This window comes from Tetranychus urticae, chromosome 1, assembly GCF_039701765.1.
Source record: "Tetranychus urticae isolate SD_2017Ah chromosome 1, NJAU_TeUrti_SD_1.0, whole genome shotgun sequence".
Classification (NCBI taxonomy): Eukaryota; Metazoa; Arthropoda; class Arachnida; order Trombidiformes; family Tetranychidae; genus Tetranychus; species Tetranychus urticae.
The window spans coordinates 18742676-18767695 of record NC_142958.1 but is presented as its reverse complement, the minus strand read 5'-3'; the positions used below and the strand labels follow the sequence as shown (position 1 = coordinate 18767695).

Sequence of the window (25020 nt, the reverse complement as noted above, 5' to 3'; positions counted from 1 at the left end):
GCAAGAGTTGGAGTTGAGAGACTAAAAGATTGGAAATCAAGTAAAGAAAAATTCTGAATTTCATGCAAACTTCATGTAAAGATGAAATGATGAGAAAAGGCTGAGAAAATAATTGATATCATTAGATTTAAGAGTAAGGTGGAAAAAAGTATTTACCTATTTGATGTAAATTACGGTTCTTTTGAATGAAGATAAATGAAGAGTAAATAGAAGAGAATAAGAAATGGAAAATGTTGGAATTGAACAAATATAATATTCAAATTGTTATCATCAGCTTATGAGAATGCACACAAAATGCTCACCCTGATTACCCTGATTATGTCTATTATTTTACCCAAACTTTTTTGGGTTCAACTGGGAAGGAAACCAGGGATGAATTGAAATGTAAATCGAATGGTTATCAGAATGGAAAAAGTGATTCACCAAGGAAATTATGATTGAAAATGTGAGAATCAACTAATCCACAACATTTTGAAATGAAAATTTTGATTTTTTCTCATTATTCCAATTTCATCTTCATCTTGCTCAGAATTTAATCTATTTATGATTAAATTTTATATGTATTTTGATATGAAAATCATAGTTTATTAATTTTTGTTCATCTTTTATCAAAATGAAGATTCTAATGAAATTTTAAACAATTTTGTTTCATTTTTTTTCGTTCAATGATTTTCTGTACAGATTTTACAAGGATTTAATTCTGGGTTTGAAAGGTTTGGTGATGTTTTGCCATTTAAAGTCAATTATGTATGCATATTGAAAATTTCATGCTTGGAAATCATGAAATTGGAAGATTTGATTTGCTCTTTCCACTTGATCTATCAGAAATTTTGGAAATTTTAAATTCTAAAGTTCAAAGTTTACCAAATTAATCACATTATTTTTCAAGAGAAGCAAGAAAACGTAAAGGAAATCATCAGATGAATGGAATAGATTCAACATGATTGGAGTGAGAAGAAATGCATTTTGGCATAATTACAAAGTCATGAAGAAATATCTTCAAGTAAATAAGATTTCCATGCAACTATTTCGGACTGAATATTGAGATATTCAGAATATCTGTATGCAAAGGTAAATTTATCATCATTTAATCATAGGATGACCAAAAGTCACCAGAAACGATCAACAATAAAAGACAAATTATCGAGAGAACACGAAGGTAAAGAAAAATAGATATTTTCTGCTTCTTCCTACATTATTTTGACTTGCCTTTTTTATCAATTTCATGAAGATTATAACATGAATCAGCAGAAATGTTATTCAGATCAACGGAAGTAGTTTTTATCATTCCCTGTATAATATTTACACCAATATTATTATATGACAGGTGGATGAGCACACATGAACAAGCAGAATAATAATGTTGCAATGATTCTGATAATTTCATGATTGATAAAAATTCTGAGCTATAAATGATTTTATCGTGTTTATTGGGAAAATCACGATAATTCTTTCAATTCTGCATTCTTGTTATGTAAATGAATGTATACACTCATTTATCAAAGAAATAGCTCAACATTTACCATCATAAAATCTGTTTTCATGATAGTAAATGCGTTTAAAATGGATTAAAAATTGATTTAGGAAAATTTTCGAATAATTTATTTTTGAAATCTCCAAAATAATGAAAATGTACAAAAAATTGAACTTTACATTGAAATTTTTAAGTAATCAGAAAAAAACAAATCAGGGAAAATTGAAAAGCTTTCAAGTTCATGTGTACTTTCATGTTCAAGTGTTGTCCTGATTCCAAGTATGCTTTTACCTTTTCTGGTGATCATCTTGAGAGCTGTAAATCCTTTATAAGACAACTTGGTCAGTGAGTCTGGCATACTGTCCTTTGTCCTGTCTATTGCCAAACCAGATCTTGAATATAAACTGAGCTTAATGCTGATTTGACTTTATTGAGCTTACATTTTATCAGTTATTCTGAAAATATTTCAAAATATCATTTTGTATCTTTATTTTAATCAGTTGATTCTGACACTGAATTCAAATAAGCTGAAATTTTTTTTGGACATTTGTCTCTTAGTGTTATTACATTTTTCGTATATTTATTCGTTTCTTAATAATTTATTCATCAAATGTCATCAATGTCTTGAATTTTCTTGTAATCAAAAAATGTGTTTTTTCTGGTTTTATGACCACTTCCTCGATATTGTCTTATGAACTGCAATTTGAAGCTTGCAATATGAAACTTCATTCTTGTCGATAAAAGGTTGTGAGCTTTATTTCGATTCAATTCCTTTATTGTACAACTTATCAATACCTTTTCGATCCAAGTGTTCATCGAAAATTTCATTGCCTGAAAAGCAATCTTGAAAGATTACAGAAGAATAACTTTTCTTTTGCTGATTAACATTGGCTAGCCAATATGACCATTCAATGTTTCATTGAATTTGTTTTACTTTTTTGGCTTTTCCATTCCAGATTGTTCATCATGTCTGAGACCAATAATAAATCAGTCAGAATAAAGAGCAATTTTGGCTCAAACTAAAACTGCTTTTATTCTTGATTGGAAATTATGATCAGAACCAGTTTATTCAAAAAACCTCAAAAGATAAAAACGATCACTGAATGTAATTTCTTTGCAGAATTCATCAGATAAAGGATTATTTCGATAATTCTAAGAATGGAACCGGAAAACGATAACTTTTCAAGTTTGCAAAGTTTCATTATTTCCAAATATTGTAGTTCCATTAATTAGTTCTTTAGATAGAGGAATAATGATAATGCAATTGGAGTCCATTTTGATTAAGAAATTTTAATTTGATCAGAAAGTTATTGTTGTATGAAACTGGTTGTTATCGGATGATTGAATCTTGAATTTTGCAGCAGATTCAACTCGATCAATGCAAAGAATTTGGAATCTTTTTTTCAGAATTATCAATAAAAAACACACACATGAAATTAATGGGTTAGAAATTGTTTTTCTTGTGCTTGTGGCAAAAACAAGAAAAGTTAAGAATGTGAAATTGAATGTGAATACATGAAAGGGTAAAGAAGAAGAAAAAAGTGAAACAAATTGATGATAAAATTGTCCTGAGATCAATCAAAAATAGCACAAGAGAAACAGTTATATACATTAAAAAAGACTGAGAAATCTCGAAAAATGTAGATTTATGTTAGAGAAGGAATTGAATGGGAAAGTATGATGATGATGATTGGGAAGGAAAAGTTGAAAAGAAAGGATTGAAAGGGGAAAAAAGGTAAACTAATGTTGCCAAGATAATAACAGAGTGGATGAAGATGTATATTATCGTGAGTTACTTAAGGAAAGTCTAATAAGCAATGCAGAGAGAAGATGGCGAAAAAAATGAATGAAAAAATTTGAGTGAAAAAAAGATTAGAATGAGTTACCTAAGGCAAATTCATGGTAAAATAGATGGTAAATAACATTGATTGAACAGAATTGATGAGAAGCAAAAAAGTGGGTAAAAAGATGATGAGGAAGAGGAAAGGGAAGATGATGAAGATGATGAAGATGGAAAGGAAAAGGGTAAAAATGAAATGATAAGGTAAGACAACAAGAGACAAAAAATGATGAAGTTGGGTGACAAGAAAGGAAAGACAGAAAGAGATTAAAGATCGACAGAAAACTCTGAATTCTGGAAAGAGGAAAAGTTTCTTACAAAAATTGTTGTACGCATTTGATCAATATTAGTTTCAGAGTTTCTTGTTTTTTCTTCACATCATGTTTATGGCGCAATAGTAAACTGAATATACCTTTGCGATAAACTTCATCATTTTCTGTCATTTTGTAGGATTTACTGAGTAACCCGCAGACAGAGAAGAAAGAAAGGCAAAAGGAAAGAGAAAAGGTTGAGGACATTCATATGGTTATTTGTACCCATTCTGATAGTCATTAGGTTAACTTGGTTATTCTGGTTGACTGTTGATGAGAATAATGAGAAATACATGGAAAAATGATGAACATTTTGAAAATGATGAAAAGTCCAATTGATTGAAATGGATTTTTAATATTATTGGATTGCTTTCAATCCATTTGTTGCCTTGCTGGAGACGTTCATATGGAAATGGATTTAATCTGGTTAACAATTTACCTGAGCTATTTGAAAGCTGTAAATTAGATTGATTGTTGCAGGTTTAATCTATTTTTATCTTATTGATTTATCATCCATTAGATGTCAATGTATTATACTATTTTGCTTATCGTCATCACTATTATTATTATGTAAATTAATGTTGCTCTTGGTGAAGGGTCAAGTTGCAGGGAAATACTTGAAAAAAAGACGATTATGATAATGGACAGTGAAGATGATTACTTGAAATGGTTCAAGATGAATAATAATGAAATGTTAAACTTGATTCAGTTGAGAAGTGATGGTTTGAAAGGTAATTCAAATTTTTTGCAGTCTTTAACCATTTAAGCTTTAAAAATGAAAGATATTCAAGTGATAATCAAGATGTTCAACATTGATAATAGATATCATTGGTTGCTCAAGTGAATATTGGATAAACGATGAAACTAAGGTAAGATCAGGGAATTGTGAAAAGTCAATAAGATTGCGAGACATTATTGATGGTAAAGTAATTGCAAGTTTACTGTGAATGTGATGGAAATTGTTACTCTTGAAAATGAATGAAACTAGCAAATGACCCTTATGATGATGAATCCATGGAAAAACATGAATAACTTTCTGAACATGGATTGATATTCAAAGGTCAATTTAACCTTGATCAGTTGATGAATAAGACAAATTGGGAAAGAGGGAAACTAATAAAAGCATTTCATGAGAAGAAGAAAAACATTATCAATTGAATTTCACTTTTTGGCTTATTTTTTGCCTTCAAAAAATGATGAAAATTTTCTTTCAACGTTGTTATAATGATATGCTGTCCAACAATTTGTCAAACAAGGTGACAAACAAAATGTTGAGCTTCTTATTCCCGTTTGATTAATAGTCAGTTTGTACAGAAAAAAAGAAATATCCACAATTTTGTTGACCAAAGAAAAGTTGAAAGTTTATTCTGGATTGTCAATTTTAAATTTTCAACTTAACTTAATAAAGTTATGTTTAACACTTGAAGGAAAATGTAAAAAGCCTAAAGACATTTGTCATATTAAACCTAAAAATTAACCTCACAATTGAGTAAAGTAAAGTATTAGAAATGCAGATAAAAACAATTGACTAGAGGTATTATACTTGTTCAACTTTCATTTTGATTATTAAATGAGAAGAGGCAAAAATAGCCATTTTATTGCATTTTATCCACTTTTAACCAACTTTTTGTTATGAATAGTTGAATGAATTTGATAATGATAGTGAATTTAGCCAAGTTGAACAAATATAGAGTAAAGAAATTGCCTTTTCTTGAGAATTTCAAAAATTTTCTGATGTAGAATTTCAAGTTGAGTTGAATATAAGTCTATTGGAAGTGAGCCTAAGTAGACAATCGTTGATTTCATATTTGCTATCGTAATAACACCTCTAAACATGCATTAATCAAGAGCTAAATGGTAAAATAATTTGAAAGTTTGCTCGCTTCGTAAATAATTTCATGTCCAATTTAATATTGTTCAACAATTAGAGAGGCTGAAAATGCAGTAAAAGGTGATTTTAATTGTACAATTATAAAAACTAGTGAATTCACTTCAGATAATTGAGTTCGACAATCTTTTTGAGTAGATTATGTAGTGAAAATTTTGCTCGACTTTATCAGAATTGAAAAGACTTGGAATGGAAATATTGAGTTTATTCAAGTTGAGCATGATGATTATGAGTTGGAGTGAAACTGGATAACAATGAAAATGGGAATGAAATGATGAAACATTTCATTCTAACTGTTAATTGAACATCTGATGAGATCATGAGCAATTTAGATTGTTATTTCATGTTCAATTTTGCTTTTCAAGAGACAAAATTTCTTTGCCTGGTTACAAAGTCGTCAGGAATATAAAAAAAGAAAGCAAAATGGTTATAAATTCTGAGTTTATCTCACTTATTTTGAAGCTAGTTGTGAGAAAAAAAAGAGAAGTTGTTTTCACTTTTATAAACTTGGTAATTTGGTTGATTGCTTCTTGGTTCAGTGTTGTTATTTTTGTCAATCTCATCAATCAAATTCATTGTGATGATGAAGATAATGATGATGATAAAAAATGACAAAATCATGTCAAAAATTATGAAGAAACAGATAAAAGAGAAATCTTGAAAAGAGAAAGAAAAACATGAGACTGATGTTCCAATTAATATAAAATCAAATTTTGAAAAAAAATTTTCACTGCGTTAGATTGTTTGATATAATTTGAGCCCAACAGTGTAAAGAGTTGAAATGAAATTGATGATGATCATCACACAATATTTGGATTTTGAAAAATGTGAAGATTACAAAGAATGGTAGAAATTGGAAGAGAAAAGATGAAAATGGTTTGAAATTCAAGATAACATGGTGAATGCATTACATGGAACCAATCAAGCTTGAATCAGTTTCATATCTTTTCCTCTTTTTGTCGTTTAATGTCAACTTTAGTCTGTTTTTTGAGCTTGAAAGAAACAAAAATATTGCCATCAAAAAATTGGATAATAAAATGAGCCTGAAAAAAGTTGAACAATGTTAATAGGTGAATAGGTTTTCTGTTTATCAGAATTCAGTGTTGATCAAGTAAACAAAAGTGAATGGGAAAAGTTGGGTGAAAGGAAAATGGTTAATGTAGATGTTGATCATTTCACAGGAAGATGTTTAAAATGGAATGAAATGTTATCATTATAATGATGAAAGTGATCAACTAGGTAAAAGGGTAAAGATTGATAGATATGGAAAGAAGGTGGTAAATGTACGCCCACAGGGAAACTTATCATGAAAGTTTACTTGTTTGGGTATTTTTCATCATGTGTTACCTTGAAAAGTTTCAATTGCATAAAGATGGATATCAAAGTCAAGAAGAGGAAAATATGAGAATAAAGATATTCCAAGATGAAAATGGTTACACAGCCATTCAAATTTCATGTAACATTCATCACAATTGTAAATAGCAAATGGATAAAGTTCAACATTTTTTCCTCACTTCTTCAATTTCAACTCTCATTTTCATATAAAATAATGTATAACTTATGATCACATTTATGTTGCCTTTTGGGATGCGATTTTGATTATTTCATTGAAACACTTTTACTGTATTTACGTCATGATATCACCTGTGTTTATATCCAGTCTCTTCAGTTATCAAGTTACATTGTGTATACCTTTAGGTATCAATTGCTGTTGATAAAAGTTGAAAGATTTGCGTAAAACTAAAGAACCAAAGAAAATGTTTTTTGTTCACTTTTTCATCATTTTTGGCTTCGTTTTCATCTTTCCTCTGTTATTCATCTTTTTTTTGTACAAAGATACAAATCAAATCATTCAAATGTCAAGGGATGACAATTGTTTTCCAGTCATTTATATGAAAGGGTAAAACTTGATCCAATTTTGTTTCATCTTTTATACAAAAGTGAAATGAAATAAACTCAACAAAAATTGATACGTAATTGTATATTCAACTAAACGATATAATATGAATGATATAATCTTTCATTTCTTTTTCATTTTCTGTGCTTTTCATGGTTATTTATATTTTTATAGTTGAATGAAATTCAACTAAGTGATCAAGTGAATTTGATTTTGTCTAACTTTCAATCATCAAGTTTAATTTGCTCGTTAATTGTTAAATGTCAACGAGTAAAAGTGTGTAAATAGTCGAGTGGAAAAAGTCAAAGTATTAAAAATCCTTTCGTGTTAATACATTTAATCCGGAATCATTGAATGAAAATAATCGACTAATTAATTCTGACAAAAGGATTGACAATGTTAATGGGCAAAATGATGAGGTAAACAGAAAAGTTCAAGATATTGGCATTTACATTGCATTTGCACTCGACTGTAAATCTTTCAGATAACTTTTCAATCACACTTGAGTGTTGAAGAACAGTTTATCATGAAAATTAACCAATTCGTATCACTTCAAATCGACAAACAATTGAATGAAATTTTCATCCAACTTGCAACCTTTTCTCATTAAATCAAAAGTAAATCTCATCAAAACATCATTACCAGGCAAGTTTGGGAACCAAACAAAAAAATTAAATTTAACATTATCATTATAATATCAATAATGCATTGTTAAAGTATAATATTGTAATTCATTTGCACAAATTATGAAAGTTTATTTTCCAGACGGAAAAAACTGATCAAGTTTACCCTGAAAAAAGTTTCAACTTTGTGATCATTTGTTCACCATTTCTTACTGGGAGTAACTTTTTTTCACTCAAGAGTGCAAAGTAAACATTATTACTGAATTTAGATGAAAATTTACAACAGATATTGTTCAATGTTCAAATACAATTTAACATTTGTAAACACGGGAAAGAATCGATGTCAAAGATTATGAGTTTAATGGGGAAAATCAAAGTTGATTCACTGATTTTACTTAGTTTGTTAGGAAAGTGATGGTCATTACATGGTCAAGAATAACGAAGCTCATCTGATTCTTTCTCTTATTCTCTCCTCATTAAGCATGGACTGTTCAACAGACGTGAAATATTACATGATCCATCATGCCATTAGTATTAAGTGTTGGTAAAGACTGAGTAGAAGTGGTTAATGTAGAAGGTAAAATTTTTGGTAATTTTGATTGACAATGATGTTGCGATGAAATGGGTAAAGAGGAAAGGATTGAATAGTAATTTGAAACTTGGATTCATGATGTGAGGAAAAAATTGATTACATTGAACAAGAAAATTTCAATGTCCAATGGTTTTAAGGGAAAACAAAAGGTTTACGTTGTTTACGATCATTATCTTCGGGTTGAATGGAAGAGATGAAAATATTAGGAAAACAATGAATGTACACAAAAAAAATGGATCAATAGAGAGCTCTTTTGGGTATTATTATGAGGAGATAATTAATGAGTCAGTTGGGTTTCATGTTTAAAATGGGTTAGGAAATGAAAGAAGAACAAAAAAGTTTTGAAGAAAGAAAATGATGAGATTTTCTGGAAAAGTATTAGAATTGATAAATACATGAATTTACCAGTTTTCTTGTTTTTCTTTGTGGTTCATGTGAAATGAAAGAAAATCAGAAACAAAAAACAAACAAACTGATAATCAGGAGAAGAGAAAAGAAAATTGTATTCTACTGGTTTGAATATCTATTCTTTGGGATTTTTCCCTGTTTATCCTGGTAAATAGGGATGAATAGGTTCGAGTGAAAAGGGGAAAAAGATTGAACACCTGAAATAGACAAAGAAAAGTTCAGTTGGAATATAAGGTATTGAGCGGATTGAGGATTGAGAATCAATGATTATTTTGCTATTTCAATTATCAAACCAATTGTTTGGTGATCCTGCATGGAGAGTTTTGCAACCATTTCAGTACAATATTCACCAGCTTTCTGGTTAGCTTTTGTGGACAGAAGGGTGAAAATGGAAGAAATTCAGTTAACTTGAGTTAGATAAGATTCAATCTCTTTTTATTAAGCTTTCATAACAAGAAATCACAAGACAATTCAATTAGCTTTCACACAATCAATGGTAGTTTCAATAGAGACAAACAAATTCAATTTAATTAGGATTTCGGTTGAGCATTGACTTTTTCATGTAATCATGTTTGACCCATAATTTTACTTTATAATTATCAGACTTATGAATACTAAAAACTAAAAAATAAAGTTTCAATTTAACTGAAATACTTAGTAATTAGATTGATTGTGATCTGATTGAAAACTATTTTGTAAGATTTTGTCCGAATCACACTTAATGCAACTATTAGAAATTAATAGAAATTCAATATTTTAGATTTTTATTCAAACCTTATTCTGTTTATTGAGTGGAGGGTTTTAAATTGACTAAATTTTTAAATCGGTTCAAGAATTCAATAATTTGATTTCAATTTACAAACCACTTGAATCAGATTAATATATGGATATTTGACTGGATTCAATTTCAGGAAAATCGCAATTGAACAGATTTTATGAAAATTATGACGATAAACTAACCAGAATTTTTCAAGAAAATTTTTGTTGATTTACTAAAGCTGTGCAATTTCATTTCTCAGTCTCATTAAAATTGATTTATTTTGTAAGCAAACACTCTGGAGTCACTTTTCACCACCGAAATTGATTGATATCATTTTATTAATCAAAATCAAAAATGTTAATTTTTTGGAATTTCAATGAAGAATAGAAAATTCCAACCAAATCAAAGATGGAAATTTTCCTTGGATTTACAATTGCATGGAATGATAGGTTCAATTTCAAATATCAAATAAACTCCAGTAAAAAATTGAATAGATTGATAACTTATTAAACCCTTCTTTAAATTGCAATTTAAGTATCATGAAATGAGAATAGAAATTTTGAGTGAAATCGTTAATAATTGTAATAAAAACGCAATAGTAAGTTATTACAATAAAAGTAGTTTCAATGGAAAGGAAACAAATCTTTGGGTATTGGGATGTAAGGGTGAAACGGAAGTTGTATTTTGACGGTAAAAAGGTGAAGTTTATTAGTTGACGGAAACTATTCAATGATATTATGAAATAAATCTCAAATTTTGTTTCAGTGAGTTCATTAAATTTCAAGATACAATAAAATTGGGAAAACATTAAAGTGATAACAATGATAATAGTTGATGAAATGTTTTAAAAAATCACCCTGAGGAGGGTAAATGAAAGAATATGATGAAGAAAAGATTGTGCTTCAGTTAACGATTATCATTATTATAATTATTATTACCATCATTATAATCATTTCATGATACAACGTGAGGTTAAAGGCGAAAGTTTCAACAACATAAGCGGTTAGTTTTTTTCACTCCCATTAAATAATATTTTTGTTGAGGAAAAAAAATTCTGATTTTGGACATAAAAAAGGCAATAAAATTTCTCATATCAATTTATATGATATTAACTTTATGCAAAATTTAAAGCAAATATTTGTGAAATTGCAAGTAAATAAGATGATGATAATGATCAAAATAACATCACTTGAAATGAGTGTATCAAGATGTAAAATTTCATCTTTTATTGAAGTTTTCAAGAAATGATGAAATTTGGTAAACATGAATTCAAGTAAATATTGACAAAGTTGACCAATTAGATGTAAATTGTCGATGTGATCAAATGGATGAAACTGATGAAAATGGACAAAGTTCAATGGTTCAATCTGTTTGTGTGTTTGAGGTGAATGGTGAGGAAAAAAAAGTCGAGAAAAGATTCGCGTTTGTAATCAGAAAAGTTTACTCGACAATTAAATGAATTGTCATCAGAATTTGATAATCAAGATAATCCGATTTAGATGTTATCCTAATGTTAAATGTAACGATAAAGGTTGCAATGAAAAAATATTTTATGGTTGACTGGTCAGGCAATTGGTGAGTCAAGATTTTTTCTTGGACAGCAAACATGATTGTTTACGTTGGACACTCTTTTTTTTCTTGCCAGCTAAGCAAAATGTTTTCTGAGGTAAACCAAAGAGTAAAAATGAAATAAATAGTCAATTGATGATGATAATGATGATGGGGTGATGATGCCCAAGGTAATGAAAACATCGAGATGCATTCTTATTGCGTCTTTTTGCTTGTCCTTGTCTGTTGGTCAAGGAGAAGGTAAAAAGTAACTGAAAGACACACTAAGTTTTTTGTCTACTGTGAGTTTGGAATCGATGAAAAGATTCCCTAGAGGGTCAATGGTAATCAGTTTTGGGGATCAAGTTGGGCATAATTGAACAGTGAACAATTGATAACCATTGAGATGAAAATGGATGGAAGGATGAGAATTGTGATGACCATGGTAACCTGGAAAGTGATTGGATTTTACTGTTCATCCAGAAAACCAGAAAATAGAGAGAGAGACTTATGCTTTGTTGGAATCCATGGTGTGTGGTTTTCAGATGAAACCCTCACTTTCGTTCAACTATTTTACACCAAAATTAAACTTGATTGTTCAATTTTCTCCAACCCTTTTCTATTTTTTTTCATTAACTTTATCATCACAGTTTTCTTACACTTTTCATCTCTACCTTTATCTTCATCATCTTTGTCAGCATCATCATATTATTGTCATTATCATTAGCATCATTGATAAACTCTCTTTTCTTTTGAGCATTTTGTTTTTGCTTGACTGTCATTAATGGTTTGCCAGATCCAATTACAAAAAATAATTTCAAATTTACCAGAAGGAAACAAAGGAATAATCATGAGAAGATGAAAATGATGAAGATAATTATGAGGAGCAGAAAAGACTGCAACTGAGATCTATCGATCAAGATGTTTAGATCAAACAGTAAAACAATTTTAATAAGAATGGCTCAGATGAATTCAGGAATTATTCAATTTCAAATGGACTCATTTTCTGGGGCAAAGATTTATATTTCAAATATTGCTGTAGATGAATGCTGGCGATCGGGACAGACACGGATAGTGATGAGAATCAACAAAGAGTCAACATTTGATTAGTCATCAAATCATCTCATGATAGAATAGTGTTCAGTATTCAGCATAATTAGGTCTATTGAACAGCTGAACTGATTGCTGACGAACTATTGTGAATATAATGCTTGAAATGTCATAGAGTCAATGTCTGTGTTTGCATGTAAATTTTATTCGATTGAAAATATTTGCTATTTTAAACACTGCAAATTTCAAGTTTACATGCCGGCATGAATTATGGAGTCGTTGAATATTTGTGCAGTGAGTGACTCGTTTATTGTGAGCACCTGAATTTACATTCGTCAGATCGAAACTTACAACAAAAAAATAAGATAATCAATCCATAGTTATGTTAAAGCTATTGTTACATGCAAATTTTACAGACGTGTTTAAATAAATTTGTTCTGAATATACTGCAGAGCGCTATCCTGAGATCATTTGATGATCCACTAATCTGAATGACAATTCAGGCCAAATGAGTAAATAAAGCATAATATTATAATTTAAGGGATGTAAAGATTAGAATAAAAGGGAGTCGTTGCTGCTTGTATGATATCAGTTAAAGATACGAGTCTACAAATTCATCAAAATCTGTAATAACGTGGAAATGAAATTGCTGCAAATTTTACTATTTTTCTTCTTAGTTGCTACTATGGTGCTTCCAGACTCTACTCTAGCAAATTCTGAAGGTACTGGACCTATACATAAGCTTGAGGACAAGGCAGTGCCAGCTACAGCAAAACTTAATGAACAAATCCCCAAGTTATAAGGTGTTGGTATAAGGTAAAACAACGTTAATCTGTTTCACAATCTCTGAACGCTCTAAATGCGCAATGTTTGAATAAATTTAATTTGCTTTTTTGATTTATCGGTTTAATAATTATTTTTAATTATTTAAGACGGGGATTTCCTGGTAGAATGAAGTGAAATGAATGTAATCATCTTATTCTTATGCTCAAGCTGGTTCAGTGCGGAATGTATTTGGTGACATTTTGTAAGACTTCACTAGAAGAAATTCATTTTATCTATTCATTCAAACAATTTTTAGTTCGCTCAATTCTGAATGCTATGAGTCGCTTCTGATCATTGAAATTTATAAATTAGGCAAACCAAACCATTGCTTGGGGTGAGATCACTTTCATTTCAACTAATCTTATTACAGATCGAGTCCTCGAATACATTTTTCAACGTCAAGTGGCTTTTATCAGATACAGAAAAAATACATATTCGAAATGATCTTGAGAAGGAAACATTCGACAGAAAAAATTAACGAAAAGAAAAAAGCTTTTGCTCTAATCTATCGAAAAAGTTCTATTTTAAGCACTGCCTCAGATCTTGATAACAAGTTTAATAGCCTAAAAATCAGATGTTTCTAATTTGATAAAAAACGATTAAATAATTTGATTTGTTTGCAAAAACCTTTACCGTATAATCACAGTAAAGTTGATCAAAGAAACAAATTTTTTTCTAAAACGACATTTAATTTGAGACAAACATTGAACTGGTAAAAACCTCGTTTTAATGAAATAAATAGAGATTAATTTTTGATTAATAATATAAATAAGTTAAACCAGTAATAAGATAATAAAAATTAGGTTCACTCAACTATTCGAGTATCTTTTAGGAGGGAATGAAGGAAACCTCATAATATCAAAATGAATCAATTACCGTTTGTGTAAATGGGTTTTGCTGTTGGTTTTCATGGTGAATCAAACATGCATCAGGCAATGATGAGATTCATGTTTATAATATAGTAGACCAGATATGGAGCCATAATATGAACAAGTAAAAACAAAATAAAAATTAACAGGGAGTAAAAAGTAATAAGAGAAACTGAATAATGGTTGCAGATGGAAATGTAGTTTCATTTACCTAACTTTTTTCAATATAAAGATGATAAATACAAATGTATGCAGTGTGAGATAATGAAAAGGGCCAAAGTGAGAGACAGAGGAATGGCGAATAATGGTGAAATGAAAGTTGGGCAAAATTCTGGTGGTGATATAATTGATGGTGAAAATAAGAGGTAAAAAACAAGAAGTATCAATCTTATGCAAATGCTGTGGAGTTACAGTATATTCATAAATAGACTAGACGTTAACATTATTGAGATTCATAATGTTTATGGTAAAATGGTGATACATTTTCATTGTAACTTATTTTTATTATCATCATCAAATTTATTGTTATTGTTACTATTTATTACTATTATTGTCATTATTGTTAACTTGGATTCCAAGTTCAACTGTTGATGCAACAAAAAAGCTGATGTTTCAAATACAGTAAACAAATTACTTTGCCGTTCAACTCATAATCAGTTGATTATCATTGTTGCTTCAATGAAGAGTTTAGTTGAAAGGCTTTTTCAAGTTGAAATCAATGAATGGAAATCATTGATTTAATCAGGATTGTAAATGACATTTGAGGCGACAAAATGGATTATTTGAATTTTATCTTTCAATTTATCGTTAGAATTGGACAGAAACAGGATTTTTTGACGATTCAAAGTCAACTTTGGACACAAAAATTTTAAAACGAGTTGAAATTTTGACAAAAATAAACTTACCATAAAGGTCTACAGTTGCAATATTGAGAACCAAAGATTTTTGAATTAAATCAACAATAATTAAACCATTTTCACTACCGTAAGCGACTCTGGGGATAGAATAAAAATTGGCACATGAGAGGTGATTACAATGATAAGTGTTTTAGGATGGGTTGAATTTCAAAGGCTTTTTTCGAGACGAACTATTGTACAAAATTCAAGACCTAACAGTTTTTTGTTATTGATAGTAAGATCTGATGCATTACATACTGCTTCTGTAGGTTTATCTAGATTCAAATGTTGGCAGTTTTCAGAGATTAAATGAGAAACAGAATTTTTTCGTAATAAACAAATTGAGCGATAAATTAACAAGTCTGGTTGTCGATCGAAATTTTGACATCGAAAAGATAAAAACAGATCTAAATCAGAAATCAATCAGAAAGCATTTTAAATTTAGAAACTAACTTTGACCTTAGAGAAACGCGAGGAAATAACAAATCATTATTTAGATCTATCAGTCAAATGCTGTTTTCAAAGTGATCATGTTGACTTCATTGTAAAGAGAATCGGTCAACAGAAATATCATGTAATTTTCAAATGAATAATGAAACTTAGATTGATTGAGTTGAGTGAATGATTTTTCTTATTTTGAGAAAATTTTGACATTTCTTATTGATTATTTCTGTCTTGAATTCACTCATCATTTCCATACCTAAGAGCAGACCTAAAAGTTACCCAAAGGTTTAAAAGTATTTTTTGTTTTCTCTATATTAATGTTCAAAAGCTCTTACTTAACCAGTCAAAGGTCGAGGAAATCAAAATCAGTTCAAAACTGTTTTCAGATGCATTTCTGTATTAAATGTTTGGATTTGTATACCTTCATAACTAGACTATTTACTGAACAACCCACATGGAATGAGTTTGTTTATCATATTAATCACTTACAGAGAGTAGGAAGAGTTAACAGCAAGCGAGTTTATTTTGTAAGGAGGAGTGTTATCATCAATCCAGGGAGTAAGGCACACCAGTTCAGGTTGAAATCCAGGAGCTCTTTTGTGCTGACCTGAACGAACCAGTAAAGGGTAAAAAGTGTTGCGTGATGAGTTTCCGTCTTCATTGGAGCTTTGAGGTCGAAGTAAGCCACCAATTCCTTGAGTAGTCACTTCTGGATCACCAGATTCATCATCATGACTAGTTGAAGATTCATAATTCATTATCACTTCGATAACCTTCATTTGCAAGTAAAAATAAAAGAGTAAAGGTAAGAAAATTATCTCAAGATTATACCGAAAAAAATGGCATAAAAGAAGAAAGGAAATGCAAAACAATGGCAAAATGCAGGAATAAAAATATTATGCAAATAAGAATGTCAAAGATGCAAGTTGATGATAAAATGGGAGTGAAAAGATTGCGTTAGTAAGTAAAGAAGAGGGGAAAAGTGTCCATGGAAATGAACAAGGATGGAATAATTGAATTGATAAAGACAATGAGTGGATGAATAAAAGACAACTAAGAGAGTTTCAATAATAATCATGAAAAGACTTGAATAATATCTCTTTGTATTAAAACAAAATACATGGGAAGAGATGAGCTTGTTTTACACATCCTATTGTAACACATTATTTTGTTTGGTAAATGGTGAAACATTTCATTAATTCAAATGAAAATTCAGTTAAATATGAGAATCAATCCAGCCGCTGACAATTGTGATGAAATGAATTAAAATGAACATGATTGTGAAAAGGTTGGACGAAGTCAGAAAGAATAGGCAAAATGTTCTTCTCTCAGAATATGTTCGAACTAATTTTCGAATGCAAGTTTGTATGTCAATTCCGAAAAATGAATTTTTTAGATTTGATCTTCTCTAGCGTTTTTAATTTTCCAGATTTTTTGTAGGAACATGTAAGCATGAACAATCGAATGGTGATACAATGGTTTTCAAAAAAATCGCCAGAACTGTTTTCTCGAAAAACGGGATTCTTAAAAGATGTTTAAATAACTCAACCCACAGAACACCTAAAACTACTCTTCGTTTTGCGACAAAAGCCTGACATTTATATCATTATATTGATGAGTAAAACTAAGCGTATTTTCGCCATCAAATTATTAATGATGATTAAGGTGAGAAAATGAAAGAATTAAATTGTAAACAATTGTAATAATGAATAATGGTTAACAATTTAAAAATAACAATCAACATCTATTAGAGGTAAAAGTTGACATAGAAGCACAAAAGAGCACAAGATTGAATCAATGAAAACTATTAACTAATTTGCGCTATTAAGACAGTTTTTTGGGTGAAAAAAAGTGAACAATCAATTTAAATTGTTGTCGTGAGGCAGTTAAGAAAAATGATGATGACGAAGATGAATTCAAAAGTGCTATTAAGCATTGAAGGTGAAGAGGAAAAATGTTCAGTGAAGATCAAAGAAGAGAAACATTTTTCAACTTTCTATTGTTATTTGGTTTTAAAATTGTATCTTTTTTCAACTGTACCAATCAATTGATCTTTTAAGGATAAGAAACGTTTAAAGGGTTAAATGGTGAAAACTGTTTCCATGTAATTACAAGTTTTTCAATCAATTATTGGTTCCTTTTACTTCTTTCAGTCAAATTAATGGCTAAGCTTTAAATAATATTCATCATTAACTAAATTACGTAGGTTGATGAGTTTTAATCTTTCGCCAATTGTGTTAATTTGGTTGCTTGGGATTCCCTTTTTTCATGGCCAACTTGAATGGCTAATGGTTTGAACGAGATTAAGAAGGAATCACCTGTAAAGGAATTAATCTGCAATTTCTGTCTTCTTTTGTTTCATATTGTACTGCTGTCATGTGTGTTCATGGGTGATAATATATTGGTGTTGATAAGCAAAAGATAATAATGTTGGTAGCAATCTACTTGACAAGTTCATCTTTGATAATCTGATGAAATTCATTGCACATAATATTGGGTGAGTTTAGAAATGGTTATCTATGGTCAATTGATTGGTCCATAAGAAAAAGTTACCTTTATATTACCCTATGTTTAAACTGTTGTATAAAACCAATTGTCAATATTCAACAAAAAGAGTAAAAATTTGAGTGAACAAAAGTGTCAATATTCATTGAACCATTAAATTTGCTCTTGTGCACCTTTAAACAGCAACAAAAGATATACAAATTTTCAACTCGAAACATGCCCAGAAGTCAACTAAATCTGATCAACAATTCATTGGTAAATAAATAGGTAAACGTGATAGACGAAAAGGTTTGAGTAATTGAACCTTAAAAATTGCATAAAAGGTAAGAAGCAAAAAAAATTACATTATAATCATTAATGAACATTGGGATTGAGGCATGAATGTGAAAGTATTGAAATGGAAGGGAAAATGAATCGAAAGTTCTTACCGGTGTATCTGAGTGTGATTCATGTTTGCTGAATTTAAAGACCATAACATGGGAACTGGCTCCAGCCACACAAAGAAGACGACTTTCAGGACAAAAGGCAATCTGATCGATTGCAAAAGGATCTTCAGTTGATTCTGCCGACTCGCCTCCAGGATCGTTTGGTCGACTTCGAGGTTTTTGAAACAATTTGGAAGTCTTCATTTTATAAAGAATGTGCAAATTAACTGAAGTGATGGAGACAAAAAAAGTTAATTAGAAAAATTAAGGAAACTTTGGAGAAATGCCAAGATAAACGATCGATAGTCTAACCATCGAAACGGAATAATCAATATGAAGATGCAAAGGTTGGAAAATTGGGGGAAATGATAAAAATGTGTTTATTGCAATCAACAAATCTTTTCAAGAGTGTAAAGGTAAACAAGGTAGACACACAATTGTTTGACTGTTTATTGAGGGATGAAAAAACAATGTTGGCTATGAGAGGAATGAAGATGAAAGGGAAATCAAAGCATGAAAGGAAAGAGGAAGAAAGGAAAGAAAAATTGAAGGAAAAAAAGGAGTGAAAAAAAGAGGTAAAACTTCATCAAGTTGTGATCTATTTTGACGTTAACGTGACTCTAGTGCTAGTAAATGAATAAAAGTTATCAGCTAATGTAGCTCAACGAAATATTGCAAGAAAAAAGTTGTTCGTTTCCTTGGCTATTAAATAATATCAAGAGCAATCTTTTGCTTCCCATTTACTTCAATTTCATCATCAACTTTCAGTGTTGGAGTTATTTTTTTTACTGCTTTCTCCTCTTTCAATAATATTTTGATGAATAGTTTGAATAGTGTTGGTTGAAGCAAGAAAATTGGGAATTTTTTTCTTCTTTTTTATGGATTATCGTTATTTTTTTCATTTTGCACCATCAAAACTCGAGCTGTATTAAATATTGTATCTTGATTTATTTGAACTTGAGGTTTTTGGGTTTAGTCTTTTTTTTGTTGAAATGTGAAAAAAAGAAATGAAAATTTGCTCACCTGAAGATGTGTCCCAAAATTTCACTGTACCATCAGCATGTCTGTTTTAATGGGTTAGCAGAGTGTCAGGGATGATAATGGATGATTGAGGAGAAAAGAAAAGAAGAAAAACATTGTGAATATGTGATAATTTTCAGCATTTTTGAGTAAAATTTTTGAACATATAAAAGGTAAAAAAATTGTTTGGTTAAATTGTGCGAAAATGTGTAATCTAAATGTGCCTTTTAGTCATCAAGGGTTTGAGATATTATGTTTCGCTTTAATCTACACATTATCATGTAAACGTTTTCAGTAACACTGCGAAATTTTAATGTTGAAAAGAGATCAAAGTGAACATTGTTGTTTGAGTCATTATTTTGTAAAAATGGTTTTATGGGTAAAGAGAAGTAAATTATCAAATGAAAAATGAAACCAAATGTTGTGATCGAAGCAAGAGACTTGAAAATTGCGTAGCAACAGTACATTTCGAGCACACTTTAACAACGAACAATAATTTGCTCGAAAATTGCACGAAAAATGAAGACTAAACTCATCAGTAGATTAAATTGTTGATTACTAACGATGTTGCTTTTACCAAAATATGTGCAAAAATATGCAAATTGAAATTCGTAAAGCTTTTCAAGTCTGAAGCAGAATGAGAAAAGTCATGATAATTAAAGGGTGTATTGTTTAAGAGTGAAATTATGGGAGCAAACAGAGCAACATTTATTTACCTGATTGTGGTGATTATGATGATAAAGATGTTGATAAATATGATGCATTTTTCATCATTGTCCATTTTCACGTTTATCTTCATCTTATCAACATATTTATCGTCATAATCACCACAGTCAGATAAGTAAATTTTACTCTTTTGCTCACATAATTTCACTCTTAAACAATACACCCTTTATAATGAATACTAAAGGAATTCACAGAGATAATATTTATTGTTTTTTTTCTGATCTTTTTTTAAAATGTATTTCAATTTAAATTGAGTCTCTCCATAAGTAAAGCTTGTAATTTTAAATGGATTGTAATAAAATGTCATCGATTTTATTTTGTATTTTAATATTGAAGCATTTTTATGCTACAGTTTAATGGCCATTTCATTAGGTCAGTTTATGTATCTCTTTTTTTACCTAAAGGTCAATTGTATGTGAAGACACTGGATAATCAGGGTTTAGTTTAAAAATACACTGAGTCAATGGTCGATACAAACTAATGATGTAAAGGGATACAAATCACAGATCATGAAGGAATACGAATTTAGTTATGATAACATGAACAAAGTATTTTTCTTGAGATACTCATCTTATTTCTCTCTCTTTTTGGTAAGTTTTTATCATCTCTTCATCATCATTATCAACATCTTTTTGCTCTTTTCTCGAGCTTCTTTATCTTCTTCTTTGTCTCTTTTTTTACTCTTCTTTTTTTCACCTCATCATCTTTTTATTTTTCTTTTGATACACCATCTTCTTGTTCCAGTTGTTATTCTTATGCTAGCTTTTTCCTCTAACAATTCCCTGATTAATACCAGGGAAGGGGATGAAGAGAAGGAAAAAGTAGAATAAAAATAAGAATGTGAATAAGAATAATAGGAGCAAGAAAGGGGAAATAATAGGATCTATAATTCAATTTCCGATTCTCTGGATTATTCTTATTCCGGAGTAAAGGATGACATGGATAACGGTAAGTGGAACATTCACAAAAATGGAAGATCAAGATGAGAAGAAGGGGGAGAAAAAACGATTGGTTATGAAAAATAACTGTGATAATGATTGGCCTCAATTACATTATGCAAACGAGAATTAATTTCAAGATTCAATAAGAAAATGATACTCATGTTTTACATGTTAAAAATAACTGTTGTGGTGATATGTTATTGATTGTGTTGAAAGGAGCAAATTGTGATAAATTTATGAATAATTTGATTCTCCCTTCTTTTCACTGTGTCTATCAAAATGTATAATTAGTGTTATCCGTGTTTTCATTCAACATTTCAACCAATGTATAAATAAACTTGTAAATCTTTACCAAGTGATTACAATAATGTCAATTTTGGTGACAGTTTATTGTTAGTTTCCAAATGAGTTGGTAGGTTTATCCAGAAGGATGAACAAAATGATGAGAAATGAAAAATGAGTCATGCAAGGTAATCTAGAAGTTTAATAGGACATGTAGCAACATACCCAGTGATTATGATTTCTGGATAACTTGGTGTAGCAGTTCCCCATTCACCTCCATTAACTGGCCACTCTTTTTCAGAGATACCGGGTCTTTTGGGATTTGTTTTGAACCCAACCGAGTAAAAGGCAGGTATAAGGTCCGTTGGACAATCGGCAAAGTAGGCGCAAAAAGTTATTGGTGATTCGTGAAGATCCATTGTGTAAGGATTACGGAAACATGGGTAACCAGTGCTGGTAAGATCAACGACAACCAGATCACTGGAAAGGAGAACAAGAATAGCGTATGGATCACTGGGTTCGGCAGGACAGGTTCCCGTTGAAAGTGTGATAAAGTCAATGATATTATGCTCCATTTCGAGAACCGTGGTTGTCTTTCCGTGGATAACTGTAAGACTTTGAGTACCACTGGCTATGGAATCGGATTTGCTTGATTCAACTTTAGCCTTTGACTCGGATCCTGAATCACTTGAGGTTGAACCTGAAGATGCTGAAACTAGAGTATTGTCTCTATTGCTGGTTGATGTTGATCCGCTGGCTGGTGTTGATGTTACTGTTCCAGATGATGATGAGATGGAAGAAGATTTAGTTTCAGAGGAACTGTAAGGTAATCCTCCGGAGAAAATGATGAATGAATCACTTTCTCTAACTGTTTTCCATTCAACCTTGTAAATGGGACGACATGGCTCTGGTTTCAGATCTTTGGTTATTTGTTTGGCATGGGGCAGTGTCACTGAGACAGGTCGAGGAGCCTTTACATTCCAAGTAGTTATCGATCCATCGGTATGGCTACATAGATACTGTCTTCCCTCGTGATGCCATGAAATACTTCTCAAGGGTTCGTTGTAATTTACTCGAGTATCAGCGGTTTTGGAGCGTAAATCCCAGAGAACAATTGTTCCCGATTCATAACCAATTAATAATTTGCTTGGATCTATTGGGCAGTCTGAAAGGTGTATCACGGATCCTGGGTGAGTTTTACGAGATAATTCGATTGTTTTGTTCCAATTAATCACATAACCAGATAATTGAAAAGTTTCTATATTAACTACATGAACGTTTCCTCTTTCCGTTCCAACGTACAACCATTTAGATGAGTATGGAAGATGGGCAAAGGTGATTCTTTCACGTTGAAATTTAAGAATGTGAACTATTGATGGGGTTTTAGTCTTGATAGACCAGAGATGAATTGAATCATCGGCACACAAAGTAATCAAGTTACCCTCATTGACTATAAAAATTATCTGGATAACAGCAAATTGTCCGACATGTTGAACATTAATGTCCACTCCAGGTCGACCTATTATTCTTAAACAACCGTTTCTAGTGCCAATTGCAATTAAACGTTGAATCGGATCAAAGGCCACGCAAGTAGGGTTATGCGGAAAACCATGTCGAACAATCTAAATGAACAATGGAAAATAAAGTGTAAGAAGAAGAAAAGAATTAATTGACAGTAAAAATATACGTTGGCGGAGTTGGAATGACGATGGAGAAATTTAAGTTGATATTACATTGTATAATAATGAGTAAAATCAACTTAATTATATCTTAGAGGAAAGAGTTGAATGACAATCAAAGTCTTCATTTGCTGACCAAATAACACTAATTTTCTCGCCTTTGACAATTTTTGGAACATATAATTATATTAATCCAATTTATTTAACATTTGAGATTCTCACTTGTCAATGTAAATATAGACCTAAGGAAACAAAATGATCGATCCATGTTTTAATGGATTGACTCACCTCACTAAGAAGAAAATGTTCAGATCTAAGATTATCTTCAAAATCAGCTAATGGAGAATCGGATTTGGAGGTTGATTTTGAGTCATCACGAGATGAATGATGAGCTGAACCTGATTGAGAGCCCATAGATGAAGACGAATACCTCCAATTATCAAGCATACCACGAAAGAAGCCACCTCTCTTCATTTTATCCATCTTTCGTTGTTTATCTTCTACCTTTTTGGTTCGCTAAAAAAAGAAAGCCCAAATTAAAGGCTTTCTTCTAGCGTTTCACTGTCACCAAATTATCCTTGAAACGTTATAAAATCCGGCAGTAAGGAAACAATCACAAAAGAACGACACTAGAAAATACAGCACAAACACTACAATATAAACAATAGATGAAATAAATTGTGAAAAAAGTGGATGTAAAGGGATAAATGATGAATTGATGGTGATATCAAGTAAAACTAAATCGGCACAACAAAAACGACTTGTTTATACTCCAATCTCATCTTTTTTCCCATATTTCAAATCATTTATTTTCTTCTTTATCATGTATTCCTTGTCTTGTCTGTCTATTCCTTTTATTTTTCTATTCAATTCCAATTTGGTTGATAAACCATTCTGATACCGCAAATAATGGTTAACATTAGTGTTTGAAAAGAAATACACCTCTAAGCACCTTCACCAATCACAGAATTGTAATGTTACACCGTTCGAGGAAAAAATTGTAACAATAAAAAACAATTGTCTTCATGGAACAATAATTTGCACAGTAACTGAGAATCACTGATGTTCAATTCACTAGAGTACAAACATCAGTCGAGAAAAGATACCACGTCGAAAGTGTTGCTGGTGATTACTTGTTGTCGGATTTTCCTATGGAAATTATTATGATGATAGTCTTTCGAATGTCTTTTCCCTTTACAGTTACGATACAATGAATGAACACAAAATTGCAATTAAATCACTTGGAATAGTCAAGGAGATTGATCGATGTAACCAGAGAATAAAATTGAAGTAAATTAGGGTCGAAGGTTTTTTTAATTCTTTGGGTAAACACAGACACTAAACAAAACTAAAAGTAAAGGTGTATGTTTGCCCAGAAAGACAGAGAGGCAATTGGAAAACAGAATGAGTTTTAGAAAGAGAGAAAGAAAGGAAAGAACAAGAGAAGGAGCAAAAAGCAGAGGAATATAAAGTGAAAAGGAGTAGAGAGACAGAGAGAAATCGAAAGAATGATTAAAAACAACAAATGAGAAGCAAAATTATGTAACAAGAAAAAATAAGTGTAGAATGTAAAATATGGCGTGAAAAAAGAAGGAGAAAATGCAAATGGATAGACAAATGAGAAAGTAAAGACACAGGGAAAAAGAAAAGAAAATCTGTTAACCAGAATTGCCAGCAAGAAAAACAAATATATCAGAAGTTAAGTTGGTCGGAATGGTAACAAGGTGAATAACAATAGAAAATGAAATCATGAAATGTAATTACAGTTAATTGTCAAGTTTCATAGTAAATTGGATGATCACAAATAACAAAAAATATGGCTCAATATGTATGTTAGTAAATATACTTGTATGTGTAACTTGTTTAAAATAAGTAAAAATGTGATGATACTGATGAACAGAATTGAATTTTGCTCTGTTAGAGTTTTCATCTGATTCTGATTCTGATAAAAACGCCCTCTAGAAAAAATAACTCTTACGTAATAATAGAGATGGCAGTAAAGAGAGAGTCAATTTTG

The 25020-nt window shown here is 30.5% G+C and overlaps 1 protein-coding gene across 6 annotated transcripts in view; it reads right to left on the bottom strand.

Annotated features, from left to right (window-relative positions):
• Tomosyn (syntaxin-binding protein tomosyn) overlaps positions 1-24936 on the bottom strand; it is a 53855-nt gene extending 28919 nt beyond the window's left edge. For 4 of the 6 annotated variants that reach the window (XM_015940369.3, XM_015940371.3, XM_089265836.1 and 1 more), the window contains exons 1-6: positions 23292-24920; positions 21550-22946; positions 19379-19419; positions 18359-18582; positions 15915-16198; positions 14991-15079 (exon numbers count right to left, since the gene is read on the bottom strand). In XM_015940369.3, coding sequence (XP_015795855.2) covers positions 14991-15079; positions 15915-16198; positions 18359-18582; positions 19379-19419; positions 21550-22946; positions 23292-23486 — 2230 coding nt within the window. In that variant the 5' untranslated portion in view covers positions 23487-24920. Of the gene's footprint in view, positions 1-14990; positions 15080-15914; positions 16199-18358; positions 18583-19378; positions 19420-21549; positions 22947-23291 lie in introns of all 6 variants that reach the window. The other 2 variants (XM_089265835.1, XM_015940370.3) reach the window with 2 other exon arrangements.
• Between the last annotated feature and the right edge of the window lie 84 nt (positions 24937-25020).